Source organism: Oreochromis aureus, linkage group 16 (genome assembly GCF_013358895.1).
Source record: "Oreochromis aureus strain Israel breed Guangdong linkage group 16, ZZ_aureus, whole genome shotgun sequence".
Taxonomy (NCBI): Eukaryota; Metazoa; Chordata; class Actinopteri; order Cichliformes; family Cichlidae; genus Oreochromis; species Oreochromis aureus.
In genome coordinates, this window is record NC_052957.1 from 33,269,024 (window position 1) to 33,295,037 (window position 26,014).

Sequence of the window (26,014 nt, forward strand, 5' to 3'; positions counted from 1 at the left end):
GGTGACACAGTATGTGAGTAACAGGTTATTGTGATGATGAAGTCACTAATGCTGCAAATAACACTTTCTGTTGAAAGCAGAGAACAGACTCCTCCTGTTTTATTTTGTCCTTGAAAGCAGAGGCGAGTTTTATTAAGCTATTATAATTAATGTACAGCACAGAGTGCCGCTCTCTCTCTCTGCTGATATGAGTTAATGGAGCTCACCCACAAGTCTCTGTTTTTCTTGCTTTCTCTCATCTGTATGACAGTAATTGTTGAATAAGATGATTATTCGTCAATCTAATATTTATTTAATTACACTTTTGATTCCAGTGTTTGAGTCATTGAATGGTCTAAATTGGTCTTCACAATCCACAGCAGGTGGGGTATTGCTTCTTTTACACATGCACCTGTAATAAATCCAAGCGGTAGTATTAAAAACATTAACTCAGTATTTACAGATGAAACTGGTTCATGAAAAACTGGCACTGCCTAAAGCAGCAGGTACACCACCTGTAATAATAAGTGTAATAAGAGAAAGGGTGTAGTCAGCACTTTGTGTAGATGTCTCAAAGTTGTGAGCACAGTGCCAAAACTCTGTCCTAAACCTTTTCACTCAGTCTTTATAATGAGGGTTTTGAGGCAAGCTCCACTGATTATGATAGTAATACTGGGATTTCCATGAAATGAACTGAGCTGTCTTTGACTTTGACCATGACTTAATCACCTGTAGTGTGTAAAGACACCACTAAAGCTGAACTGAACTGCTGCATTTGACTTGCTACCTTTTCAGTTTTCCTTCCATTGCTTTCACAGTAACTTCCAATATGTGCTGCTTACACATCACCATCCAGGAAACTGACTTCTTTAGACTGTGCCACTCTGAGCAGAAATAGATGAGCTTATTGACGTCTTCTTATTTGTTGTTACTTCTGTAACATCGATTACTTCTGAAAAGAACTTCAACATTGTTCCTCCTGTGTGGCAGCGGAGAAGCAGACGTGAGCTTTACCAGAAGAGACTGTGCTGTAAAGTGCAGCCCGGAGCTGCAGAAGCAGCACACGTGTGAAGCACGAGCAGAATAAAGGAAAGACTCTCTGAACAGTTTCCAGGGTCTCCCCATAACAGCCAGTGATACAAATATAATTTTGTTGTTATTTATCAAAAAATTGATAAATAACTCTAACTATGTCTTATATTTGAGATTCCTGAGAGTAGCCACCCTTTGCTTTGTTGAGTGCTGCAAACCCTTGGCCTTCTCTTCATTATGTAGTCACCTGAGAGTTCTGGGTCATGTTGACCCAGCATTTTGAGTTTCTTGTGTTTTGGTGTTAATTTGTATTATGTTTATGTTTTAGGTTCATTAGTAGTCTTAAGTTTAGTCTGTTCTGAGTTTCTTATTCTTATATTGCCTGCTTTGTAGCCTGAAAATATCTTAAAAGTTTATTTTGTGATCCAGAAAGAGTAATATTTCAAACTCCGCCGCTCTGCGTTCCTCTGCAAATGCCTTGTTTGAGTTTTGGACGAAATGCATACTGGGATATTTGCCTGGGTTTGGTTACAGTAGCTAGCGAGCTGATTGGAGAAACTAAAGCAGCCAATCAGAATTTTTGCATCCAAATCTGTGATTTTTTGGTTTTGTGGCACAAATATAATGCTGTACAGAAAGAGTTGAACGCGCAGGGGCAGAGATGTTGAAAGCGCGAGCAACACATTGAGAGCAGGTCCGCAGAGATCTGAGCAAGAGCAAATGCAAAACCTGAGCGAGAGGAATAAATTTCTCCTCAAAATGCAACACTTGTACTTTTTTTTTTACGTGCTCTCAGAATAGTGAGACAAAAATAACACCATAGTGTTTGACCTCTGTGTCCCTCCCTGTGTGTTTGTGTTTATGTGTGCGTGTGTGTCCTTGTGTCTTGTTTCTCTTTTCTCTTCCCATGTTTCGCTTCTTGTGTTTCATTCCACGTTCCCCCCGTCTATGGATTTTTTAGGTGCTGGTAACATATTGTACTATTTAAAATAAAATACACATACAAAAAAAATGTAAAATCGTTTTTTGTTTTAAAAATATTTTTTTTTTTTGTTTTGTAATTAAATGGGTTAAGAATTTCATGCATATTTTTAGCCAGAAAATTGCGTGTTTTTTCCTTTATCTAAAGAATCAGTAGCTTCCAACACACACACGAGATGTTTTTATTAATTTATTTCTTTGACTGTGAACTTTTGTCACACTTGGTCTTCCATACCGGGAAGCTCGTCACACCAGGCTGTAACTTTCACTTTTGATTTGGAGCTGTTTCCGGCACAACAGGGCCACTTTGTTTCTTTTCTAACTTCGACAGAAAATAATAAGTACTCAAAAAAGAGGCAGTGCAGTCACAGCTGGCTGATTTTTGGATCGTAGCTACCAAGTGAAGTTTTCATATCTGTTTCTTTTTTGTCATTCAGACCATGGCTGAGGTCTTCGGTAGTCGCTCGCTAAATGATAAGGTGAGTAATAATGTGTTCGTCTGTTTGTTTGTTTTAGTCCGTCTAAGAAGAAACAAGTGGTCCACAGTTGTTAACGATGCCATTCTTTCTTGGCAGAAGGAAGGAGGCCTGGATAAAGACGGTGAACTGAAGGAGGCCAAGCGAGAGTTGGAGGCATGGAAGGTAGGCCGGTGTTCCAGATCTACTGGCGTTTAGATCAACTGGCGTTGGTCAAACAGATGTGTGGCAGACTTGCGTTTCAGGAGCTGCTACCGACAAAACAGCAAAAAAAACGCCAAATATGTCATCCGTGACACTTGTGAGGTTATCTCAAACACACTCCGTCAGTCTTGATGCTGTTGAACAACAAAATGTTTAAAAATGTCGCGAGTTTACCTGGTGATAGCCTCATGCTCGACACGATCGCGAAAACAGCAAACAATTAACACCACGCCGATGTTGTTCACAGGACAGCGAGAATAAATGATCGGGAGACTCTTGCCGTCGTTATCGTTCCCCTCGCACGGTTTATTTCTCCGGTTTCAGCGTTTTATGCTCAAAACCCTTGGTTTACTTTGTGTGCACTAACATGGACTCAATCAACCAGCGCCACCTCTGGCCGAGTGCCACAGCCTACAGCCAGATCAACTTGTGACACACATCTGCACCACGTTTGAATTCGTTTCATGCACAATACATGTGTACTTTTCAATTGTGTCTGTTTGTGCGTCATGCAAATAAACCTTTGAAATGAATGAAATCATACCATATATTTATTATTGGCCTACATTTGTACAAAATGCCAAATTATATACACAAAGTCATAGAAATCACCACTCCAATTGGTCATCATGATTTTAATATTCTCTTTTTCCATAACAATGAAATACGCCTTGGACAAATATGACACATCAATAGTTCATTAGTGTTGTCACATCACATCCTGTAAGCATCTTCTGTCTGTGTCCTTTCTCTGAAATGAATATTTCCAGCCAATATAGGCAATCCATCAACATGGCTGGAGAGTTGGTTGTTGTATATAGTCTAAGTGTGGTTAATCTAATGAACATTTGTAAGGAGATGGCAGTTACTGTGAATTTACAGCAGATACACAGTGATTAGTAATAAACAGTCAGACAATGACTCTGACAATCTCATTCAGTCTTGCAGATTGAATGCACCTTCTGCGGAAAGTGGTACCACACAGTGTGTGTGGACTTGCCCTGTGCAGAAGGCGACTACAAATGTTGTGGGTGCTAAATAAACAGAAAAATTGATCCCTGTTGTCTTTGCTTACTGATTGATTGTTTTAGTGTTGACAATGCACATTGTTGGGATTGCATCTTTCAACATCTTTGTGGGTAGATTTGGATGTACCAGGGGTAAGTGCAGCCACTCAGCCTCTACTCAATGTGATCATAGCAGCAGGTGCAGATGTGTCACAAGTTAATCTAGTAGTAGGTAGGCTATGGTGTTGGCCACAGGTGGCAGCAGTGGACATACCTCTATTTGAGACTGCTCCAGCTGCTATGACATAGCAGCTATGTGATATTGGATCTGCTAAAAATTGAAGATCATATGCACGTTTTGGAAATTAAACCTTATAGTATGTTGAAAAACAGAAAAATGACATTGATTTTGTTGCAGGTAAATGTAAATCCACTCAGAACTGTCAAGAAACTGCAATAAAACAATAGCAACTTTATTTTCCATTAGATAAACATGTAGAACACAGACATACAACAGTTAGACTTTCCATAACTATTTTTAGGAACAATTATTAAAGGTTTTCGTTCTTACAAGCACATTTCTTTTGAACTTGCCCAATGTTCTCAGTTTTCAATGTTCAACATTTTCAATTTTGTCCACATGATGGACAGAATGTAACTGTGCTTTCTGCAGATGTACTTCTTGCATTTCTCACAAAATGTTCTCGTTTTGGTAACAGGAATCTTCTAAGATTTAAAACAAAAGATTTCTACGTCTCCTCCAGTCTCACAAACAGATGACAAAATCAAGTGACACACCTGAGTCACTGACTTTCTTCAATCCACTCACTTCACTGGCTCTGTTTGTTACTAATCACTGTGTAACTGCTGTAAATTCACCATAACTGGCATCACCTTACAAATGTTCATTAGATTAACCACACTTATACAGACTGTATATAACTACCAACTCTCCAGCCATGTTGATGGATTGCCTATATTGGCTGGAAATATTCATTTCCAGAGAAAGGACACAGACAGAAGATGCTTACAGGATGTGATGTGACAACACTAATGAACTATTGATGTGTCATATTTGTCCAAGGCGTATTTCATTGTTATGGAAAAAGAGAATATTAAAATCATGATGACCAATTGGCTGTGATTTCTATGACTTTTGATTATAATTTGGCATTTCCGGCAATAATAAATATATGGTATGATTTCATTCATTTCAAAGGTTTATTTGCATGACGCACAAACAGACACAATTGAAAAGTACACATGTATTGTGCATGAAACGAATTCAAACGTGGTGCAGATGTGTGTCACATCTGGCTGTAGGCTGTGGCACTCGGCCAGAGGTGGCTGGTTGATTCGAGTCCATGTTAGTGCACACAAAGTAAACTGCACGCTTTAGTTTTGAGCATAAAACGCTGAAACCGGAGAAATAAACCGTGCGAGGGGAACGATAACGACGGCAAGAGTCTCCCGATCATTTATTCTCGCTGTCCTGTGAACAACACCGGCGTGGTGTTAATTGTTTGCTGTTTTCGCGATCGTGTCGAGCATGAGGCTATCACCGGTAAACTCGCCACATTTTTAAACATTTTGTTGTTCAACAGCATCAAGACTGACGGAGTGTGTTTGAGATAACCTCACAAGTGTCACGGATGACATATTTGGCGTTTTTTTTGCTGTTTTGTCGGTAGCAGCTCCTGAAACGCAAGTCTGCCACACATCTGTTTGACCAACGCCAGTTGATCTAAACGCCAGTAGATCTGGAACACCGGAACTAATGCTGAACTACATTTTCCATTTTCAGGCGTGAAGTGTTTTAGTTCAATAGTAAAATAAGTTCACGATCCAATCGTCAAAATACATTTATGGGAAAACGACAACTGCTCAGCCGGAAGTGTCTTCATTCTCCGTTTATAGAAGAAGGTGGTTTGTTTACTCAGTACTGTGAGTGATCTGAGTGATTTAAACAGTAATTACAGTTCTCAGATCTCTTATTTAAGTCGAGATGCAATCCTGCATCGTAAAGGCAAGCCCGGAACTAAGTATGTTCTACAAATAAACGCACTGGACTGAAAAGCCTGAAAGAGTCTATCTAAATGCCCATATTATAATAAATGTCATAATATTCATTGATATAATTTATTAGCATTGAGACATCACGGGATACATTTTATTTACACATTTGAGATTAAACTTTAAATGGTTACTTATATTTGGCTGCACAGAACATGCAGTTTGCAGCTGAGGTTTGCAGTAAACAGGGAGAAACCGTAAAGCAGCTCGCTTCAGCAACTGAAAGTCAGATGGAATGGGCCCAGGCAGCATTCCATAGGGTGTAGGCCTATATTTGCTCAACTAAGAACTATTTTGACGGCTTTTGAACTTTTGATGGGTCACACTTTAGCAAACAAGGTGCAGGTGAAGTGAGCTCGACCAAAAATGAATAAACACTGTTTTAGTCTTTTGTTTGGGGGAAAGACTGGCACATAGTCTGTCAACGGCTGCACCATTATCCTGTGAAACATGCACAATTACAGTGATCAGTACAGATCTTGATTAGTGATTGCTCAGGAGCCTGTTTATATAGAAAATAAATAAAGGTACATAAGGTTAATGTCAACTAAAATGCAGGCATACAACACTAGGGGGACGCAGAACGAATATTGAGTTTCGTCAGTGAGCCAAGTGCACAGCATTGTTTAGGATTTCTCTTTTAAATTTATATCATAAACTATTTATAAATGCTTCAGTTCTTCCACTTTTCCCTCATAAGGACATAAAAACTAAGTAAAGCCTTGTTTCTCTTCCAAATCTGTACTTTTCTCACTTATCAGCAGTGGTATTATATCATTCAGAATGACTTGAGTATATTTGGTCATGTTTAAATGTCTGTCAGTGAGAGAATAATTTTATTTGAGTAGCATGTAGTCTCTTTGTAGACTGCCCACAGTTGTATTCTCTCTGAACACCCCCCATATCTCTTAAAGGCTAAATTCGAAAAAGCGGATGATACGAAAGCCAGGCTGATACTGGATAAGCTGGGGGAAGATGATGCCAAGTCAAAGGCACAGCAGGAGATGAACGTTTGTGTCAAAAACCAACAGAAGACCCAGGATGAATTTAATCAAAGCATGAAAACAGTTCAGGTACACTTATTGTCTTCTCTGTAACATCTACATTACACTCAGAGGAACTGAGAGTACAAAACTCTCACCAAATATTCCATTTTATTCTTTTCCATAGGATGAAATCCAGAAGCTGACTAGATACAATCAAGATTTGCTGGGGAAACTGAAGAGATGTCAGGCTGAACTGGAGGCTAAGAAGACAGAGTCCTGCAAGTTACAGCAGAAATTCAAGGTAAAAACCAGGAACACTTTCAGATCTGTCCATCTGCTCACATTTACATACAATAATCACAGGCATTAATGTGATGGTAATTATGATAATGATTTCTTTGAATGCTTGTTTTTCCAGGGTGGAATAATTATACAGAATATCTGTTTAATGAAAACTGGAAGCATAAGTTTGAATTTTTTTGGGATTTTCCACACATGGTCAAAAGTAAACTTACAGGCTCCAGTATATACATGCACCACCAAACATATTAAAATGTCCTTTAGCAAGTTGCATCTGGATATTGAGTTATTTTGAGGTGAGAGCAAATTTACACTGTTACACAAGCTGTACACTGACTATGTTACATTGTATCAAAGTGTCATATCTTCAATGTTGTCCCATGAAAAGATATAACAAAATATTTACATAAATGTGAGGGGTGTACTCACCTTTGTGAGATACTGTATAGACATACAGGCTCATATATATTCTTTTGAGTGTGTGTGGATTCAATTCTAAATTGTGCATCTTAATTTCAGTTTTTTAAAATTCCTTCAAGAGCTATGCTCTACAGTCATTCCACCCTGTGAAAGGCAGTTCACGGCCCCAAATAAAACGGTGACTTTCATGTTCCTGATCAGTGGACACAAACGTCTGACCACAGCTGTATACACATTGAAACAGATAACGGCCTGTAACTCTGTATTGTCCCATCTGTCCAGATCTACGCCCAGATCCCAGACACAGAGGTGAAATTCATTTCTCAGCATAAAGAGCCAAGGGAAGAGGGTGACGAGGACAGTCAGCCAATCAGAGGAGTGTTTACCATCAGCCAGAGAGCTGCTGTGCTTCTGCAGGGAGGACAGGCTCTCATCACCTTTGAGGAGGAGAAAGGTAGACGTCATTTGACTTCAGTACTCTGTATGGTTCATTCTTACTTATGTTAATGTTAATGAAACTAAAAATAAGGAGTCCTCATGGTTTTCCATGCTTTGCTGTGTAAGATATTTATACAACGACAGTTAGCACTGTCACTTGGAAAAAGACACATACAAGACAGTTAAATGCTTAAAATAAAAAACAGAATTTCAATTTCAGATAATAAATATGAAATTATGATTTCAGACAGACGTGGTCGTAAACTTTGGATCAGCTGTTTCAGTTTAAGCGTTGTTTTCAGTAAACTGCTCAAGAAAATGTTTTGTCTCCCATTTCTTGAAACTTGGAACCTTGTTAAGATCCAACCAAGCAAAATATGATTTTTATGCCATTTTTCAAGTGGTCTTTAACTTTTGATTGGGACTGTATCTGAAGCTGCACCTGCCACATGAATGTTCATCTTTTTAGTTTAACATGCATCATATCAGCATCAGATCAGAAATCTCTGCAACACCAGCTATAACAAAATCAAATACTTGATTTAAACTTGGGTGATTTCCCTTTCAGATTTTTGTCCTTGTGCATGTTTGAACCACTTCCAATACTGCTGCTATTGTAGGTCACGCCTACCTGCAGTTTCACTTGTTAGTGGTACAGGTGGTGATACTTTCTAAAATAAAATTACAACAGTCTTCAGTTATACTGAACGGTAAATGAACTGGTTATTATGAAGCGCTTTGTACAACGTGCCTCATTCTTGGTCTGCAGTGGCTCGTCAGATCCTGAAAATTGCCAAGTGCTCTGTGTCCTGTGAGAACAGCAGTTTGGACGTGAAGCCGAGAAGAATCACCATGGATCCTGCTGTGAAGTTCGAGGTAGATGCTTCGACAGTGTCATCAGGTTTTTTTATGCTTCAGTTAGTAAATGAAGCCTTATGGGTCACAACTAAAAGGAAAAAGAAACCAGAGCCTTATTTTTTCTGTTGACTGCATCTCTAGTTTCCTCTCTATAGTTTCCACAGTTGTAACACTGCCAGGTCATTAAAATCTGTCCACAGAGTAGGAGTGAGACAGTACACAGCTCCAGGATTACTTATTGCTGTGATGACACAAAGAGAATACTTTCCTAAAAATACTTTTTAACTAAAGCCAAAGTTTTTTGGTTTTAGTTAAGAAGTATTTCTAACAATACAGAACTAGATCCATCCTGAGTCATTCCCATGAAAAATATGGCCTTCTGTGTGCGGCGGGGTCAGAATGAACAAATTAAAACAGGAAGAAACTAAACAAGGAACACAGGAATGTAAACTTGACTCGGAGAACACAAAGAGCAGGAAAAATGACCTCCTGGGACAAGCAACAACTAAAACTACAACCTAATATCAAGAACCAGAAAATGGAAAATTAAGCTGGAATTTGTGACAACATAAAGAACATACTATACAGTAAATATAATAATGAATAAAACAAAAATAATAAACTCAAAGCATGGGGTTAGCAAACAAATATATAGGACTGCTTTCTTCCACTTATAATTTTTTTATATTTATATATATAATTTTAAAATCCTTCTCCTCACAAACCCTTCAATAATCAGGCCCCAACTTATCTTAAAGACCTCATAGTACCATATACCCAAGTACATCACTTTGCTCTCAGTCTGCTGATGTACTTATAAGACATTTAAAAGTAGGATGTGAGGCAGAGCCTTCAGCTTCCAGTTTGGATTCGTGAGACAGACACTATCTCTACTTTTAAGATTAGGCTTCAAACTTTCCTCCTTGCTAAAGCATATAGTTAGGGCTGGACCAGGTGACCCTGAATCCTCCCTTAGTTATGTTGCAATAGGTGTAGGCTGCTGGGAGACTCCCATGTTGCACTGAGTGATGTTTTGTAATGATCAACACCCTGTAAACAGTGTGTGTGTTCACACCGATGTAGGTCCACCTTGACGTTTCCAGAAAGGAGCTGAAAGTTTCCAACGTCCCCGATGTGATGCCAGAAGAGAGAATGAAAGACCGACTGGAAATTAGTTTCTCCAGGCCCAGTAGAGGAGGAGGAGAGGTGGAGAAAGTGGAGTATGACAAGAACACCGGGACAGGGCGTGTCACATTCCTCCAACCTGGAGGTAAAACTCTATAAGATAATTGTGCCACATTACACAGTTCATTATTCTTAGTTAGTTGTTCTAAGTTATTCTGCACCATTACAATAGTTCTATCCCAGCTAATTATGTTAATGCTCAAATGTATGTGCATTCGTGTGCAGTTGCTGAGAGGCTTGTCATGAGGGGAAGGTACAATGTAGAGCTGGACGCTGAAGTGAACGTGCAGGTTGGACCCATTTACGAATACCAGCTGCGCAGATTTCAGGTAAGATACAACACTGAGACTAAAAGCACTTTGTGAACTTAGTTAAAAGCACATTTTATCACTTGTACAACATTTAACTGGACAGGCTGCCAGTCTGTTGCAGGACTAACACAGAGACACAGGCAACATTCATGCTCACATTTTACACCTGGAGTCCCTTTGGAATCATCAGTGCCTTTAGGCTGTTTCAAAATAAAAAATATCAAATAAAATGTGACTCAGAAAACCATACTTACCAAACCTCACGTACCTTTTTGTGCCTCTAAAGGTCGTGCTACTGATGGAAATCGCTAATTCAATTAACAAAATAGCCATTCCTGCTGGATAATTCCTTTCTTTTACTTAGGCTAGTCGTCAGAATTGACAATGTGTCTTGAAACTAATTTCTTAAAATTTCACCAACAGAGACAAATGGAGAAATGTTTAATGTTTATTTTAATATTAACCTTAACCAATAACACCTCTACATTTAGGGAGGCTGTCCTTTTGTAATCACATAAATGCATCCATGCAAGTTTAATGAACATGAAAGATATTTATTTCACTTTAACACTAATCATGCTTAACTGGTATAAAACTTTGCATTCAGATGCCTTCAGATTAACAGAAAGGAGAATACTTCTAAAAAAGGAGCTATATTTTACTACAAGCTATTGTGGTATTTGTTTTTTGAGGATTTTTTAGTTGTATTGAGAGTTGATGGGTGTCACGCACACCACAGGTGCGGCTACTAAAATTCTTGACCAAGTTTGAATCTCAGTGACCGAGACATCAGGTCAAGGTCAGAGATCAAGTTTTCTGAAATGCCATAACTTGAGAACAAGGTGGCGTAGGATTTTGAAATTGATACTATAGGTGTGTCAACTATGACACTGAGGACTAACACTGGCGGTTGCAAGTATTCTTTAAATTTAAAAGTCTTTTTTTGTTACGTTGTCATTGTGTATTATGACTTACTACACTCATAATACATATTTATTATGGCTATAGTAAAATATTTATTCTCTGACAAAAATATGTAATTATTTGTAACAAACTTGTAACAAACATATAATTATAGATATATTATATTACAACATCATAGTAAGTGTCAGTATTTGTATTTTTAAATATTTTTTATATTTTTATTTTTCATGAAAACCAATAATGTTCATCCGTTCTGGGCTTAAAACAGGCACTGAATTTTTAAAATGCTAAGTCTGTAGAAAAGCAGTGTTAGCGTTGGAGGGCTTATTTACTTCCACTTGGACTAGTTAGTTTTGATGGCAGCACTCAGTGTGGCAGGAATCTGAATCTGTTCAAATACACACACGTCTAAATAAGTCGTAACAAAAACCCTCCCCCGACACATTGTTAAAAGTGTGCAGAGCAACAATAAAGACAAAATGTTTAATTTATTTCAGACCTTTTGTGGCTGTCCGAAGCGAACCATCCTCCTGGATGACATTCAGGACATGGTTGATGAGGAAGACCTGCAGGACCATCTGGAAATCCATTTTCAGAAGCCCAGCAACAGTGGTGGTGAAATAGAGAGCATTAAGTACATCGCTAAACCGAAAGTCCTGCAGGCCTTTTTCTGTGAGAGCACAGAGGAGAAGGACGACAGTCTGTGAACCAGCATGAACTGTCCTCTAATACATATAGGACATGTAAGAAGAGCTCCACCCTGTATTAAAGTACATTTCTAATCATTTCCAAATGTCTTGCTCAACCTGAAGTGATACATTGTAGAGATTTCATTTATTTGCTCTCCTGCAGGGTTAATCGGGACGATACTTTATCTCTGTGCATTCAATACATTTGATTACAATCTTCCACGTGGTAAAGTTGGGGGTGTTTGAGTTGTGTTAAAAGATAAAACCAAGACATTCTGGATATCACTTGAGAAATAACCTCTGTGATAGTTTATGCAGTCAGTCTGTAGAGATTAATGACAACCTACACAAAGACTGTACTACTTATAAGAACATGTAAACACTGGGATGGGTAGTAGGCTGATGGTAGGCTGAAAGCCTCACATCTCATATCTAATCACTTATTTTAGTCAGAAAATTGTATTTCCTGTAGTTAATGTCACCAGCTGTAAATCTGGGATGTCAGAAGACAAACGTGTAATGTGCTGGATGACATGATAGATTCTGTTGGTACAATTACCACTTGAGAGGTGAGAACTGCAGTTTTATTACAACTATCTATGATCTAGTTGGCTTGTCCTTTTTAGCTCTATAAACCTGCAAAGGAAGCTTTCAGATACACTGGTGCCTCAACTGTCTTCTATGCTGGGCTTAATAAAGTCAATGAATCCTGAAGCAGTAACATGAGTTATATTTGTTATTTTGTGGCAACTGCATTGGTAACCACATGTTAGCACTGCTGCCAGAGTCATGTTGTTTGATGGTGGCTCCTGGCATTGCAGCATGATGGTACAGTCATTAGCACATTATTAGTTGTTGCCTCACACCACTGTTCCCTCTGTAAATGGTAAATGTTCTTATATAGCGCCTTTAACTGAGCACTCAAAGTGCTTTACACAACTTGCCTCATTCACCCATTCACACCTATTCATACAAAAACTTCTTTCTATGCTCTTTCCATCCAACATTCATTTATATTCCAGTGGATATCTTGGAAGCAACTTGGGGTTAGTATCTTGCCCATGGATACTTGGCAAGCAGACCAACCTTCTTATTAGTAGGCGACCTGCTCTACCGCCTGAGCTACAGCCACCTCCATGTGTTCTGTCTGGATACTCTGTCTTCCTCCTGCATTCCAAAATCATGCATGGATTAGGTTCATTATGAATTAATGTTAATTTTATTTATATATCACATTTCATTACATGTAAACGCATAAAACCTTGTGTAGGTCTACGATGACTCAGCAGAATAAAAACAACAAACAAAAGCAAACAGTCGAATCTGCAGACAAACAGAATAAACTTTCTGGGAACTTTACATAACATTTTTAACAGAAACTACTTTCCCCGAAGTTATGTGGTCGTATACTTTGGAAACTGAGATACTTAGCCATGTCACCCAATAACAGCTGGGATCGGCTCAAATAAGCCCGGGCTCTGGGAATATTTAGGGGTAGATTTTGAGCAACAGCTATACAGCTATGGAAGCCATTAGGAATCACGAAAATTTAACTTCTGCTCATTTACCGGAGGGGACCAGTGGATCAGGTAGTGAGCCAGCAGAGATGGAGTTGGTTAACGAGAAGGAAGATGGTTGGAATACAGTAAACATTAGTAAGAAATGTAGAAGACATAGGCTGGTATCCTTAAAATCCAGATGACACTGATAGTGATCAGAGAACCGCTGCATCGAGGAAGCAGAATGAAGAATCCAAGGTGATAATTAAACTCACTCAGGAAGGTGCTTGATTGAGGACAAAAAGATTGTTTTCGAAGTCATTTTGGGAGTACCGACAGCTGTTTCAGCTTTACAGGTCGAAGGAAATATAGTAGGATCCAAGGTTATGGAGGCACAGCGCTTAAAAACTCTGAGAGAGAAATGTCACAGTTTAGCTGTAATTTTAAAACATATGGAGGAAAGATTATCGTCCAAACTTTTCATTGGTTATTTGAGTTAGGATGTTCGGCCTTATATTCGCCCTCCCTTGGGATGCTTTAAATGCCAAAGATATGGGCATGTCACTGGAGGGGCACATGAGTATGATGAATGTGAAAAAGGAGCAAAGTTAAAGCGGTGCAATTGCGGAGGTGAGCATATCTCAGCTTTTCGTGGTTGTGAGGCGAGTAAAAGGGCAGCAGAGATCCAGAGAGTAAAATCCATTAATGGCATTTCATATGCAGAAGCAGAAAAGAAATGAAGAAAGATGCTTTGGTTATGAACAAATATGATTTTGTGTTATTTATTGTGGTTGTAATAAACTGCACTGCTCAAACAGACAACAAAACTGACAAAGTCCAAATAATTGTGAAGACTGCAGACAAACACCTGGGAATCACGGGACTGTGATGGGAGACAGCTGAGGAGATGCTAAGTGGTACAAATCCTAGCTCACAACCATGAGGTGGTGGTTCATTATGGTCCTAAATATTCTACAGTGAGATGCTAGAAGTCTTACTGCTAATGTGCAGGAACTAAAACACTTTATATCTCATCTGCAAAGAAAACCACGTGTGATATGGAAACATGGATAAAACATGGATATAAATGAATATACAGCTATGAGGAATAATACAAAAGGTGGTAAAGGAGAGTTATTGGTCACATTTGTGCGAAGTGGAATAAGGTACATATTAGTCCATGTAAATATAGAGCATGAGTCAATCACAGTTAAGGTTTGGATGGGGGAGGATGATGCAGTAATTATCAACTACTATAATCCATGTAAAAGGCTCACTGCGGACATACAGTGGTATACAAAAGTTTGGGCACCCCTGATAATTTTCATGATTTTTCTTCATTTGTTGTTTGGATCAGCAATTTCATTTAAATATATCATATAGCAGACAAACACAATGATATTTGAGAAGTGAAATGACGTTTATAGGATTTACAGAAAAATAGTGAAATAACAATTATCCATCTCAGGATAGGTCATACAGGTCTTAATAAAACACTACAGCTAATAGTGTGGCCACTGCAAAAAACTGGAATCTGTTCAGCATGTACTGTTAGAAAGCCGGGCTTGTGTCCAGGACAGGAAGGCGCTAATAGGAGGAGCTGAAGGTTACATTAGAAACCCTGCTAGGAAAGGCACTGTCTCAAGTCTATGCTGAAAGTTGTGATAAGAACGGGTTTAATACTGCAGAAAGATTGGTCTTTATTGCCAGTTCCTGATCCACACTCCCGTCCAGTAGAGGGCGGTAATGACCCTCTAAGCTCTTTTGAAACTAAAAGAAGCAAGCCCCCCCCCCGAGGTCAAGGCGAGGAGTGTGAGTTACCCGGCGTTCATTTGGACACTGTTTTCAAAGGACGAATGTTTTTCTACGACTTTGTGGAACTATACATAGGAACAAACTAACGCAGTCATCTGGTTTGGACGTGTTAACATCATGTAAGTTATGGTCTGCTCTTGTTGTTAGCTTATCAATGGGTGGCGTTTCTTACTAAAATGTATTGGTTGTTATTCCGCTGTGAGGATAAACCGTGTGAAACGTGCTATTGCACTGGGCAGACGTTACAGAGATGTAAACAAGCGCGATCTTTGACTACAGTAGCTAACTGGTTAGATTTGTTTACACATTCTACTCGCCGTGGTCCATCCGAGGATTCGTCATTTTTACCGATCGTTCGCTTCTATGTGCAAATGTGTCTCGGAGTTTGGCGAGATTAAAGGACTCTCTCCATCTCCAGCTCGTGCAAATGCAGATTTCAATCATATCAATATTATCTGCAGACAACAATGAGATTATTCTAATTTAGAAATAAAAAGTTTCTGCTTGATCTCGTACATCCGTGTTTCTGTAACAAATCATGAGCTGACATTTTCCCCACGACACACACCTGAAAAGCTCGACGGTGTGTCGAGTTCACCTGCACACACCTGTTCACTCCGTCAGCCGCTGGTTTAGGAAACACGCCCACGTTTAACATCGGGAGATTTCTGCTCAGTATAACGAAACATCGTCACAAATAATAAAAATATCTTTCTGAAGTAGCTGTAGTGGAATCAAACTTTTATTTTTAAATGACTAAAACATTTTTTATTCTCTTAATCAAAATCCCGGTGCCTTGAACTCTTAGATTTCTTTTTTTAATTTATAAATTAATGTTTGTTTCCCCATATCACCTGGTATAAGTTTAATTTAAAATGATGATTTGTTTTTCACAATAACCATCAGCTGTCTCAGGCTGTCAACAGTTAACATGGATGTGTTTCTCAAATCACGATTGCATCTTACATCCAGTTATTTGAGCAGATCAGTAGCAGAGCTATGCTATTCAGTGGATTTCCATCCATCCATCTTCTTCTGGGGCCAAGTCGTGGGGGCAGCAGCCTAAGCAGAGTAGCCCAGACCTCCCACTCCCCAACCACCTCCTCCAGCTTGTCCAGGGGAACACCAAGGCGTTTCCAGGCCAGCGGAGAGATATAACCTCCTCACCCTATCACGAAGGGAGAGGCCAGCCACCCTTTGGAGGAAGCTCATTTCTGCTGTTTGTATCCGAGATCGTGACTATCGGTGAGTGTAGGGACGCTTTGCTTTAACACTCAGCTCTCTCTTCACCACGACGGACCGGTACAACGTCCGCATCCCTGCAGCCGCAGCACCAATCCATCTGTTGATCTCCTGCTCCCTTCTCCCATCACTTGTGAACAAGACCACGAGATACTTAAACTCTTCCCTGACCTGGAGTGGGCACTCCACCCTTTTCTGGCTGAGGACCATGGCCTCAGATTTGGAGGTGCCAATTCTCATTCCCACCGCTTCACACTCGGCTGCGAACCGTTCCAGTGCGAGCTGGAGGCCTTCACCTGATGAAGCCAAGAGAACCACATCATCTGTGAAAAGCAGAGATGAGATTCTGAGACCACCCAAGTGAAAGCCTTCTGCAACTTGGTTATGCAAACATGCCTCATCTTTGATTAGGACTGTACTTAACCTCAGAGTGGCTTATATGATTCATACATAATTTCCGTAATCCTTAAGTATTCTGATTCAAAAAGACTAGATGAGATTTAAGTGAAGTGAAGCGCAGGATGGAAACAGACCAAAAGTTAATTATTGAATCTCTTTGGAATAATTTGCCTTTTTTTAAATGTATGTCTTAGTTTATTCGTAAAGGGAGCGTCACATAAAAACCCTGGCAGCTGTGTCTAATGTTTTGAAGGTGAAACTGCTAACACCGGGTCAGAATGACTCTTTGTGCAGCTGTGTCACAGGTTCATCTAGTCAGACTGTCACACTGGTGTAGCGTGGCTCACTGGACTAACATCCACTCTGAGTGCCCGTAATATAAAGTGTATGATAAAGCTGTAAGGCTGAGCATCCCCAAATCATCACTGTTCCTTATCAAGAACAGCAACATTCATCAACCGTTTAAACGTGGGTGAAATTCTGAACAAGCAGCAGTGCAGTTACCTGCATCGTTCTGTGTTGTAGCATGACAGTGTCATCAGGTGAACTCACACGCTCTTTCTTTTCGTTAAAAAACGTGCTTTTTGGTTTTTAACTTGACACAACAGTCTGACACATTTCCTGGTTTGTCAGTAAGTCTACAACACACTTGTTTGTACTGTCACCAGTTAATCTGTGACACCAGTTAATCTGAAACACCAGTCTTAGTACCTCAAACATGAGAGAGGATTAAAGTAGTAGAGTGTTTCTTCTGTGATGAATGTGTTTGGAAATGTTTCCTGATGACACAGTCTTGGACTCTTACAGAGACTTCACTGGATACTGCAGATAATCAGAAGCACGCTAGGATGACCAGTGTAAGTATGTCAAACAACAGTTTGTAATGTTCTCATCTTATTCTGATGTTAATGCTCTGCAGTTCACCATCACAGAGCACCACTGTAAACACTGGATCTTTTTTTTTACACATCAATGATGTGAAATATTTTTTTCTGGATTTTTACATTCTTTTTTGCATAGTTCTCACATTTACATGTTTTATATACAAACATCTGTTGTAATATTAAATGACCCGAGTAAATACAAAATTTAATTGGGGTATTGTCATCAACCTGCCGGGTGGACGGGCTAGTGTGTGAATGCGATAACTCGAGAACGAGGTGATGTAGGGAGCTTCAGTTTGATGCCATACCACCTCTGTTTGTTTTCAAATAAACCTAATAACTGGTTGGGCCACCTTGAGCTGCAGTCAAGTGTTTGCAATAAATGGCGATTAATGTTTGAGACACTTTGCAGAATTATTTTAACTCGGCAACTTTTGAGGGTTTTCCAGCATGAATGGCCTGTTTAACATCATGCCACAGCATCTTAATCAGATTTAAATCTCGACTTTGTCTAAGCCACCTCAGTTTTTTTATTTATTTTTATTCATTTATTAGAGTGGGAATTTTTCAGGTCATTGTCCTGCTGCATAACCCAAGTGTGCTTGAGCTATAGGGCACAAACTTATGGCTGGACTTAATCCTTTAGGTTTTTTTTAGCTAAGAGCAAAATTCATGGGTCCGTCAATTAACACTACCACCACCATGTTTGACTGTTGATATGTTCTTTCTGTTCTCTATATGTAATGAGACTCAAACCTTCCAAAAGGTTAAACTTTTGCCTCGTCAATGCACCCAGTGTAATGGAGAAACGTGAGACGTGTTCTTTTTATCCAACAGTGGTTTTTCCTTTGGGACTCTCATGTCACTTTTGCCCAGTGTCTTTTTCATTGTTGAAACTGTGACGTGAGGCAAATGAAGCCTGCAGTTCTTTCGATGTTGTTCTGGGTTTCTTTACGTCCTCGATGAGTCATTGATCACTCCTGGAAAAACTGTGTTAGAGTCCCAAATCCTTTGTATCCCTTTCCAAACTGACAGATGTCAGTGATGAAGCTGGAAACCTTTGACCATTCAGACCTTTGGTGGTGTTTCAGGTGTCTGAGTTCAGCATTATTATTGTTGAAGTTTGCTTTGTGTATTGTTGTACCTGAGAGACTGTCATTTACAGTTGTACTGTTTGTTTGCAGGTGCAGGTGCTTTGCAGCAGAAGCAGGTTGGTAAGTTACCTTCCAGGGCTCCATGTGTTGGTGTATCGTGTGGCTGGAGGCAGAGCCTTCACTGCTGCTGATTCTTCAGGCTTAAAGGAGCCTGCTTTGGCCAGTGCTCCCTCTGCTAAAGGTATGACCTTATTTTAAGTTTATACATTTGAACATTAATTAACTATAACTTTAACAGACACATTTTTCTAGTCAGTAATTTAATCTAATGCATCTTATGTATAGGTTAGGTATTGGGCATAGACCTAATAGCACAAAATAAATTGAGATCTACGAAGGTTGAAACTGAGTTGTTACCTTAGACTGTGATGCAGTGATACTGGTGTTGACCAAAATGTGTAAGATCTTATTTCTTTGTGTAACCTCTGTTTGTGTGCATGCTACTTTTCTTTGTTATGTTGTGCTTAAGGACTGCAGACGCTACGGCCTGATGAGATGATGGGGCCGTTCGGGCCCCAGGACCAGCGCTTCCTGCTGCCCGGTAATGTGGGCTTTGACTGCCAGCTGGAAGGAGAGACAGAGCAACAGAAGAGCCTGACAGACAAGATGCTACCAGATGTGTTGTCTGCTCCATCCTGCTATGAGAAGCATGAGTGGCTTCTAGCCCCGTCTGTTGGAGAGCTCTCTGTAAGTCCAATAAGAACCTTATGAATGTTTTTTTTATGTTTATTATTACTACCAATGCTAATCTTGCTACTAATTTCAGAAACACTGATGCAATTCAATAAATGTCAGAGGAATTTTATGTTGAAGTATATATAGATTATCCATAAAAAAATCATATGCATTTTTTATCAGTCAAAAATGAACTTTTCATTGGAGTGTGGTGTGGACTTAGTGGTGCTAACAAGTAGCATATCAAATAAAGTAAAGAGTAAAGACAGCTATTGTTCAGAGTGCTTAAACAGCAGGCAGGAGTGCAGGAGGAGCAGCAAGGCCAGATGCTAAGTACGTTTCCCTGTACATGGTACTTGTAACGTAGCCAATCATCGTGGGTGTGATATGATTCATGCAGCCAGACCTTCAGCATCTGTCTGAATATTTTAGAATGAAGAGACATTAAAACAATGTAAGCTGTAACTGTATCCAGGTTTTGTGTCATTGGCGTTGTTGCTCATACGCTGAGAATGGTGACATTTGCTTTTCTGACAGCTGTGTGCACATGTGTGTGTTTCTTTCTTAGAACAAGGGCGATCCTGCATCCTCTGACAAAGTCAGCACAGCTGAACATTACTTTGACAACTCGAGAGTAGAGTGTGCCACACAGGCGTGTCCTGAACTCTTAAAGAAAGGTACATCGCTGTAACTGCATCCTTCATGTATTATTTTTCAGCCTTGCATAACTTTGAAATTGCTTGTATTTCTCATGAGAAGCAGTGTTTCTGTCTAATCCGAGTGTTTCCTAACTATATGATAAACAGATTTCCAGTCAATGTTTCCTGAAGCTCCATCCTGTGGTATGATGGTTGTCACGGTTACCCAGAAGACACAGAACGATATGGCGTCATGGTCTGCTGAGGTGGAAGATGAGAGAGAGCAGATGCTTGACAAGGTTAAATGCTGTCTGTAGAACAGTTACGCTGTTTTACATGTCTTACACTATAATAATACATCTCAGGGTTTCTCCCTGCATTACCACAGCAAGGACTCAGAATAAATAAATGTAACTGTTATTCCAGTTATTTTACCACAGCTAAGCACTGCAAATAATCGAGGTCTATAAAAGAAATGCTGATGATGAGCTGAAGATTTTATTAGAAAAGTTGTCCGCCTCTGGAGAACTACAGAAACAGTGCATTATATGAGATGTTACTAATGTAAAAACATTAGTAACATCTCATACAACTAATATAATGACAAAGCTGAGAAGAAACTGCTGTGTGAATGTTTTAAACAAACAGAATCTGGACATTTATAACAAGCTTGAAAGTCAGTATTTTATATGACACCAAACCAGAACTTTAACATTAAGATTCATGGCTCCATATTATCTGTAGACACAGCACTGGTTCATGTCTTGAGTGAGGTCTCGAGTTATGCTTGAATAATCACCAAATGGGGAAAAAAACATCTGATTTAATCAACTTTGGCAAAAAATTTGTTGCAATCACAAAAAATATCAAGTTTAAATGAGACATTAAAACATTTTTAATTTTAATACTAAAAATATCAAAAGAGATTATGTGAAAAAGAACTGATGACAATAGTGCCTGTTAATCATTTGTTGACAGTCCTTCTGGTATTTAATGCTTTTATTTTCAGTCATTTCCTTTTCAACAGCTCATATTAGACATTAATATTTTATCTAGTAATCTTATTCTCTAATTATTTATTTCAATAATACGACACTTTAAAAATATAGATGATTAAATAAATAAAACTACAATAAAATCAGTTTATGTATTGAGTAATAAATCTGTTTCTCTAACAGCAAAGAGAAACAGGAAACAGTGAGTGTGCACACGCTTACATTATAAACACAAGGAAAAAAACCCTCTGCCAAGGTGACTTTCTCTCTGGGCAGTGCTTCCTCCATTACGTTGTATGGGGTCGTGTCTGTCACCATATTAGAAAACACTGTTACCGCCCACTACACCAAACAAAGGTTTATCAGATTTTATTTAAAAGGTTTTAAGCTGTTGTGTTTACAGACTGAATGATGAGAGGTTAGAAAGAGGTGTTTAGAAGCTTTTTCAACTGCTGTCTTCATGGCCAATAGCTGAAGGTGAAAAAGGACCAGTGTGTCCTACTGTGACACATGTGACATGCATGTTTGTTTGGTAACTTTTAGAATAGACTGGGATTATCTCTGTGTCATCCAAAAAAAGAGGGGGGGGATTCTGCATACGTGGTAAAATACAGTTGGCTGTCCAACACGTTTCCTGGATCCGACTGACTTGCAGATGTTCACTTGGCTCAAGTCTGAAGAAACTGTGGTCCACGTACCTCGGATGGTATGGCCTTGGATTGGACTGAGCTGCCCGGATCACTGCAGCATGTTCCGCTGCTACATGCACGTCTGCAGGTCTCTGCTCCTGCTCAGTGTCTGCACTGAATCCCACTCCATCTGTGTGTGACTTCTTGCAGGATACTTGTGTGGAACCTGCTTCTTGATTCAAGCAGCAGACTTGAACTGTTCCTTAAGAGCAGGTTCGGGTAACTGCATCAATCACTCCACAGGATGTCCTCTTCATATGAGAGCTTTGCTTACAATGCGTGAAGCAAACACAGTGGCAGAGAGGCCGGCTTCACCAAAGCTAATTTATCACATCATGTAATGCTGTGTCATAGATGGTAAAGTTATGTAAGTTAGTGTTGCTTTCTAAAAACAAAGGCAGAGGCTTGCAGCTCAGGCAGAGAGGAGTCCCTGTAGGTCCATACACAGCACCGTTGCTGTTGTTCATGCAGTCTCACGTGGCAGCACTGACCTTCCCTCGGGTGGAAGACACGGATTGAATTCTGTGAAAACGTTCCTAGCTGGATCTCTGGTCTGCAGAGATGTACACTATACACACCATGAAGGTGACTCCTGGATTAACAGATATGCTCCCGATGAAGAACACCTGCAGCAGTCTAGCTCTGATATTCTCTCCCGGCCCTCATCCTTACGGTCTCTAGCTTCTCTGGACTTCTTCTCCTTGCCCCATTTCACAAACACTGCTTAATGCTGAGGGTCCACAGGAGATTCATTCAGTGGCTCTCTTAATTCTTTTACCGCCTACATCACGGGAACAAACGATTGATGCCGACCTCCTTGATGCATGTGCTTTTGTTTGTCGCCACCTCACACTGCTCACCTCCACAAACTGTCCTTTGAGTTCTGCTGCTTGTTGGCAGTGCCACAGCTGCCTCCTGACAAATCACAGACTGGCATTACATCCTCCATACACCTCTAATTTCCTCTTCCAAACAAAGAGAGGGCAGGGCACTGGGGCCTGAGGCAAGTGCAATAAATATATTTTCATTGGTCTTTTCTCATGTCTGAGAGCAGATGTAGTAAAAAGTGAAAATGAAACAGACTTTTTAAAAAATAAACATTTAATTTCATTGAGAAAGGGGAGAAGAAACTTTATTATTTATTTTACAGTAATTAATGAAGTAATTAATGATTGTGGTGTCTGCTGTGTAGTTTGTTGCAGGTGCACGGGACATCTGCTGTGCGCTGCAGAGAGAAGGATTCTGGGCAGACTTCATCGACCCATCATCAGGCCTCGCTGTAAGATGTCTCTGACTCTGCCTGTCAACAACTGTTCAGTGTTTTTATGATATTGGCCTTGGTGCTTTCTGGCTTGTTGCACAGCCATTCAGCTGCAGCATAACAAACCTTCAAAGTAACTGTGCCTGGGCTGGTATTTAAGGGTGATTCATTGTGGCAGTGGGGTGTGTATGAGACATGTACATTTCTGCAGAAGAAAACTGGTGAAAGTTTGTTTGGAAGCTGTAATGTTGGCAGGACAAACATGTGCAGACAGTGGTGTGCAACTGCAACTCCCCACCCGACACACACACACACACACACACACACACACACACACACACACTGTAGATAGGGAATATTGTTGCTTTTCAGGAGATGGTCTTGATTGGATAACCGTCTCATATTTGTGTCCCTTCTTATTTCTCAGTACTTTGGCCCGTACACCAACAACACACTGTATGAGACAGATGACAGATACCGTCACCTGGGCTTTCAGATTGAGGACCTGGGCTGCTGCAAAGTGATCCGACACTCGTTGTGGGGGACACATGCTTTTGTAGGGACAATATTCACCAGCGCACCACCTGATACTCCTGCTATGAAGACGTTGCAGGGTAGATGAACACAGGCTCTGGGATACTGACTGTAACATGTCTCTCCACTAACAGAGTGGTTGGTGGTTTTGACCATATCTGTAATCATATTAAGGCTTAAATAATGCTGACACCACAATAAAGCTTGTGAATGTTTTGCCTTTGAAATTAGTTTGTTTGAATGACACATTCTATAAATGAATAACCCTTAGATTAATTACCTTAGCTGCCCTTTTAAAAACAGTTGTGTTAAACCATGTTTGCACTGCTTACTAGAGTTTGAAGATTGTGCACTGCTGCACAAAGAGACAAGTTCTCAGTTTTCCGGTCTATCAGCCTCCCTTATTCTTAAGAAAAACACGAGCATCCTCAGTGAGAAAAGACCTCGTTTTACAGTTGGTGTTAAACTCCTTTCTAATCATTGAAAATACTTTAGAATCATCACTGGACATACTTATTGATCCCACCATGAGCCATCTTGTTCTTTTGGCAGGGACACGCTTTCACCTGAAGTGCTCACAATCTTGAAAAATGAAATTGGGGAATAAAATGTGCTGAAATATTGACATAAGTAAAGGTAGAATTAGTTTAACAAAGATGTTATGCAAAATGATTAGTGATTTTAGATAAATGCCCACACTGCCCTTTTCAGGGCAGTGTGTATTTTAGCAGGCTGCTCCCATGATTAACGAACACCAGATATATTTACATTTATTTTTAGTTTTGTATTAGTTTATGTATTTTTAGGTTCTATTGCTTGAAAATGTTTGATTTCAGTTTGTTTGTTTATTAGTTTGTATTTCAGTTTTTTTCCCTTTTATAATATGGAGGGTATTTTTCTAGATCAGGTTTTAGGACGTTCACAGTACAGGCTAACCAGCCACTTTATTAGATACCACCTGTTCAACTCTGACATATATCTGATGTGTGTGTTCATGAGCTGCTGATCTGCTGTTGCCCAGGCTACAGAGAACAGTCTGAAAGAGAACATTTCCAGTGAGGAGCGGCTCTCTGGGAGAAAATGTCTTGTTGGTATCAAAGGAGGACGCCCAGAGTGCTTCAAGCTGCCAGGAAAGTAACAGTAACTGAAATATCTACTTATTGAAACCAAGTACTGATGGCTAAATGAAGCTTGTATTTAAAAAAAGCTTCATTACGCGAAGCTTTTCAACACAGCTCTCTTTGGTGACATCTAGTGGCCGATAATATGAAGAGCAGCTTGAATACAAATTAAAATGAACTGCTTTATTATGATTGCCCGTCCTACAGAGCTGACAGCTTCAGTTAAATCTCACGTGACATGTCTGTGTCATACCGGACTACCGCTGTGGTGCTTTGAATGTGAATATTTTTGGGTGAAAATCTGTTCTGTCTATTTGATTCATAAATAATTTTAATGAATAAACTTTTCTGGTTTAAACATGTCATGCTGTGTTCCCCCTTTGCTTGTGACTGCTTGATGTTTTGTATCAATAGATAAAAAATTACATAATATATAATATTTTACAACACAATCTTATACTAGGTTGGGAGCAGGGACAAATGCCCCCTGCTGTAAAGCCTCCCCGAACTGCCCCTCCAACTTTTATGTCCTTAAAATACGTGTAAAAACTAATTTCTTGTTTGTCCTAACGCTTTGTTTTGGGGTTTTTATATATATATATATATATATATATATATATATATATATATATATTTGTTTTTAGAATATATATATATATATGTAAATGGTATAATTCATAGTTTATATATATACATTGTTTTATATATATATGGCTATTTTGTTGATTCCATTTCCATGTAGGGGATTTTCATATATATATATCACTGAATATATATATATATATACCCTGGCTAGATATATCTATATATATATATATATCCTCTTTATATATATCATGTAAATGTATTATTCTACATCCCCACAATTTTCTAGATCCGCCACTATTTAACCATATATGGACAGGCAGGTTTATATGTATATATATATATATATATATATATATATATATATATATATATATATATATATATATATATATATAACTATGTGGGTATTATATAGACCTGGGCTATATATATTATCTGTTCTATATATATATATATATATATAATTATAACTGGACCTGGGCTCATTATCTATAAGATATAAACTGATAACTTGGCCGGATGGTTTTTAGAGATATGTCATAAACTTTGTTTAAAGAAAAACAAAATAAACTGGTCTTAACGAAGACCACTTTGACCCACTAGAGTCGTTAGCTGTTTCTATTTGTCTTTGTGTGTGTGCGCGCGTGTGTGTGTGTG

The 26,014-nt window shown here is 39.2% G+C and overlaps 2 protein-coding genes across 5 annotated transcripts; both read left to right on the plus strand.

Moving 5' to 3' along the window:
• Nucleotides 1-2,247: 2,247 nt before the first annotated feature.
• nmi (N-myc (and STAT) interactor) lies at nt 2,248-12,584 on the plus strand. 3 transcript variants are annotated; one of them, XM_031730345.2, is made up of 9 exons: nt 2,248-2,471; nt 2,571-2,633; nt 6,667-6,825; nt 6,923-7,039; nt 7,741-7,912; nt 8,666-8,772; nt 9,838-10,024; nt 10,165-10,268; nt 11,672-12,584. In XM_031730345.2, the coding sequence occupies exons 1-9, from the start codon at nt 2,433-2,435 to the stop codon at nt 11,879-11,881; spliced, it is 1,158 nt and encodes a 385-aa protein (XP_031586205.1). In that variant the 5' UTR covers nt 2,248-2,432; the 3' UTR covers nt 11,882-12,584. The 3 variants fall into 3 exon arrangements, with proteins under 3 accessions (XP_031586205.1, XP_031586204.1, XP_039456358.1); XM_031730344.2 differs by having other exon boundaries at nt 2,249-2,471; nt 2,568-2,633; XM_039600424.1 differs by lacking the exons at nt 2,248-2,471; nt 2,571-2,633 and adding an exon at nt 5,052-5,242 and having other exon boundaries at nt 6,665-6,825.
• A 2,573-nt stretch (nt 12,585-15,157) lies between these two features.
• mmadhcb (metabolism of cobalamin associated Db) lies at nt 15,158-25,132 on the plus strand. Of its 2 annotated transcripts, none has more exons than XM_039600499.1 (8): nt 15,158-15,296; nt 17,626-17,675; nt 18,887-19,037; nt 19,326-19,543; nt 20,100-20,208; nt 20,338-20,468; nt 23,046-23,132; nt 23,542-25,132. In XM_039600499.1, the coding sequence occupies exons 2-8, from the start codon at nt 17,667-17,669 to the stop codon at nt 23,734-23,736; spliced, it is 900 nt and encodes a 299-aa protein (XP_039456433.1). In that variant the 5' UTR covers nt 15,158-15,296; nt 17,626-17,666; the 3' UTR covers nt 23,737-25,132. The 2 variants fall into 2 exon arrangements, with proteins under 2 accessions (XP_039456433.1, XP_039456434.1); XM_039600500.1 differs by having other exon boundaries at nt 18,893-19,037.
• The last annotated feature ends 882 nt before the right edge of the window (nt 25,133-26,014 follow it).

Excerpts from the sequence above, each read along its gene's own strand:
- mmadhcb (XM_039600499.1), top strand. Across the intron at positions 20,209-20,337 it reads TCCTGAACTCTTAAAGAAAG|ATTTCCAGTCAATGTTTCCT; the intron begins GTACATCGCTGT and ends TATGATAAACAG. Across the intron at positions 23,133-23,541 it reads ACCCATCATCAGGCCTCGCT|TACTTTGGCCCGTACACCAA; the intron begins GTAAGATGTCTC and ends CTTATTTCTCAG.
- nmi (XM_031730344.2), top strand. The coding sequence starts at position 2,433 with ATGGCTGAGGTCTTCGGTAGTCGCTCGCTAAATGATAAG. Across the intron at positions 2,472-2,567 it reads GTCGCTCGCTAAATGATAAG|AAGGAAGGAGGCCTGGATAA; the intron begins GTGAGTAATAAT and ends CTTTCTTGGCAG. Across the intron at positions 7,040-7,740 it reads AGTTACAGCAGAAATTCAAG|ATCTACGCCCAGATCCCAGA; the intron begins GTAAAAACCAGG and ends CCATCTGTCCAG.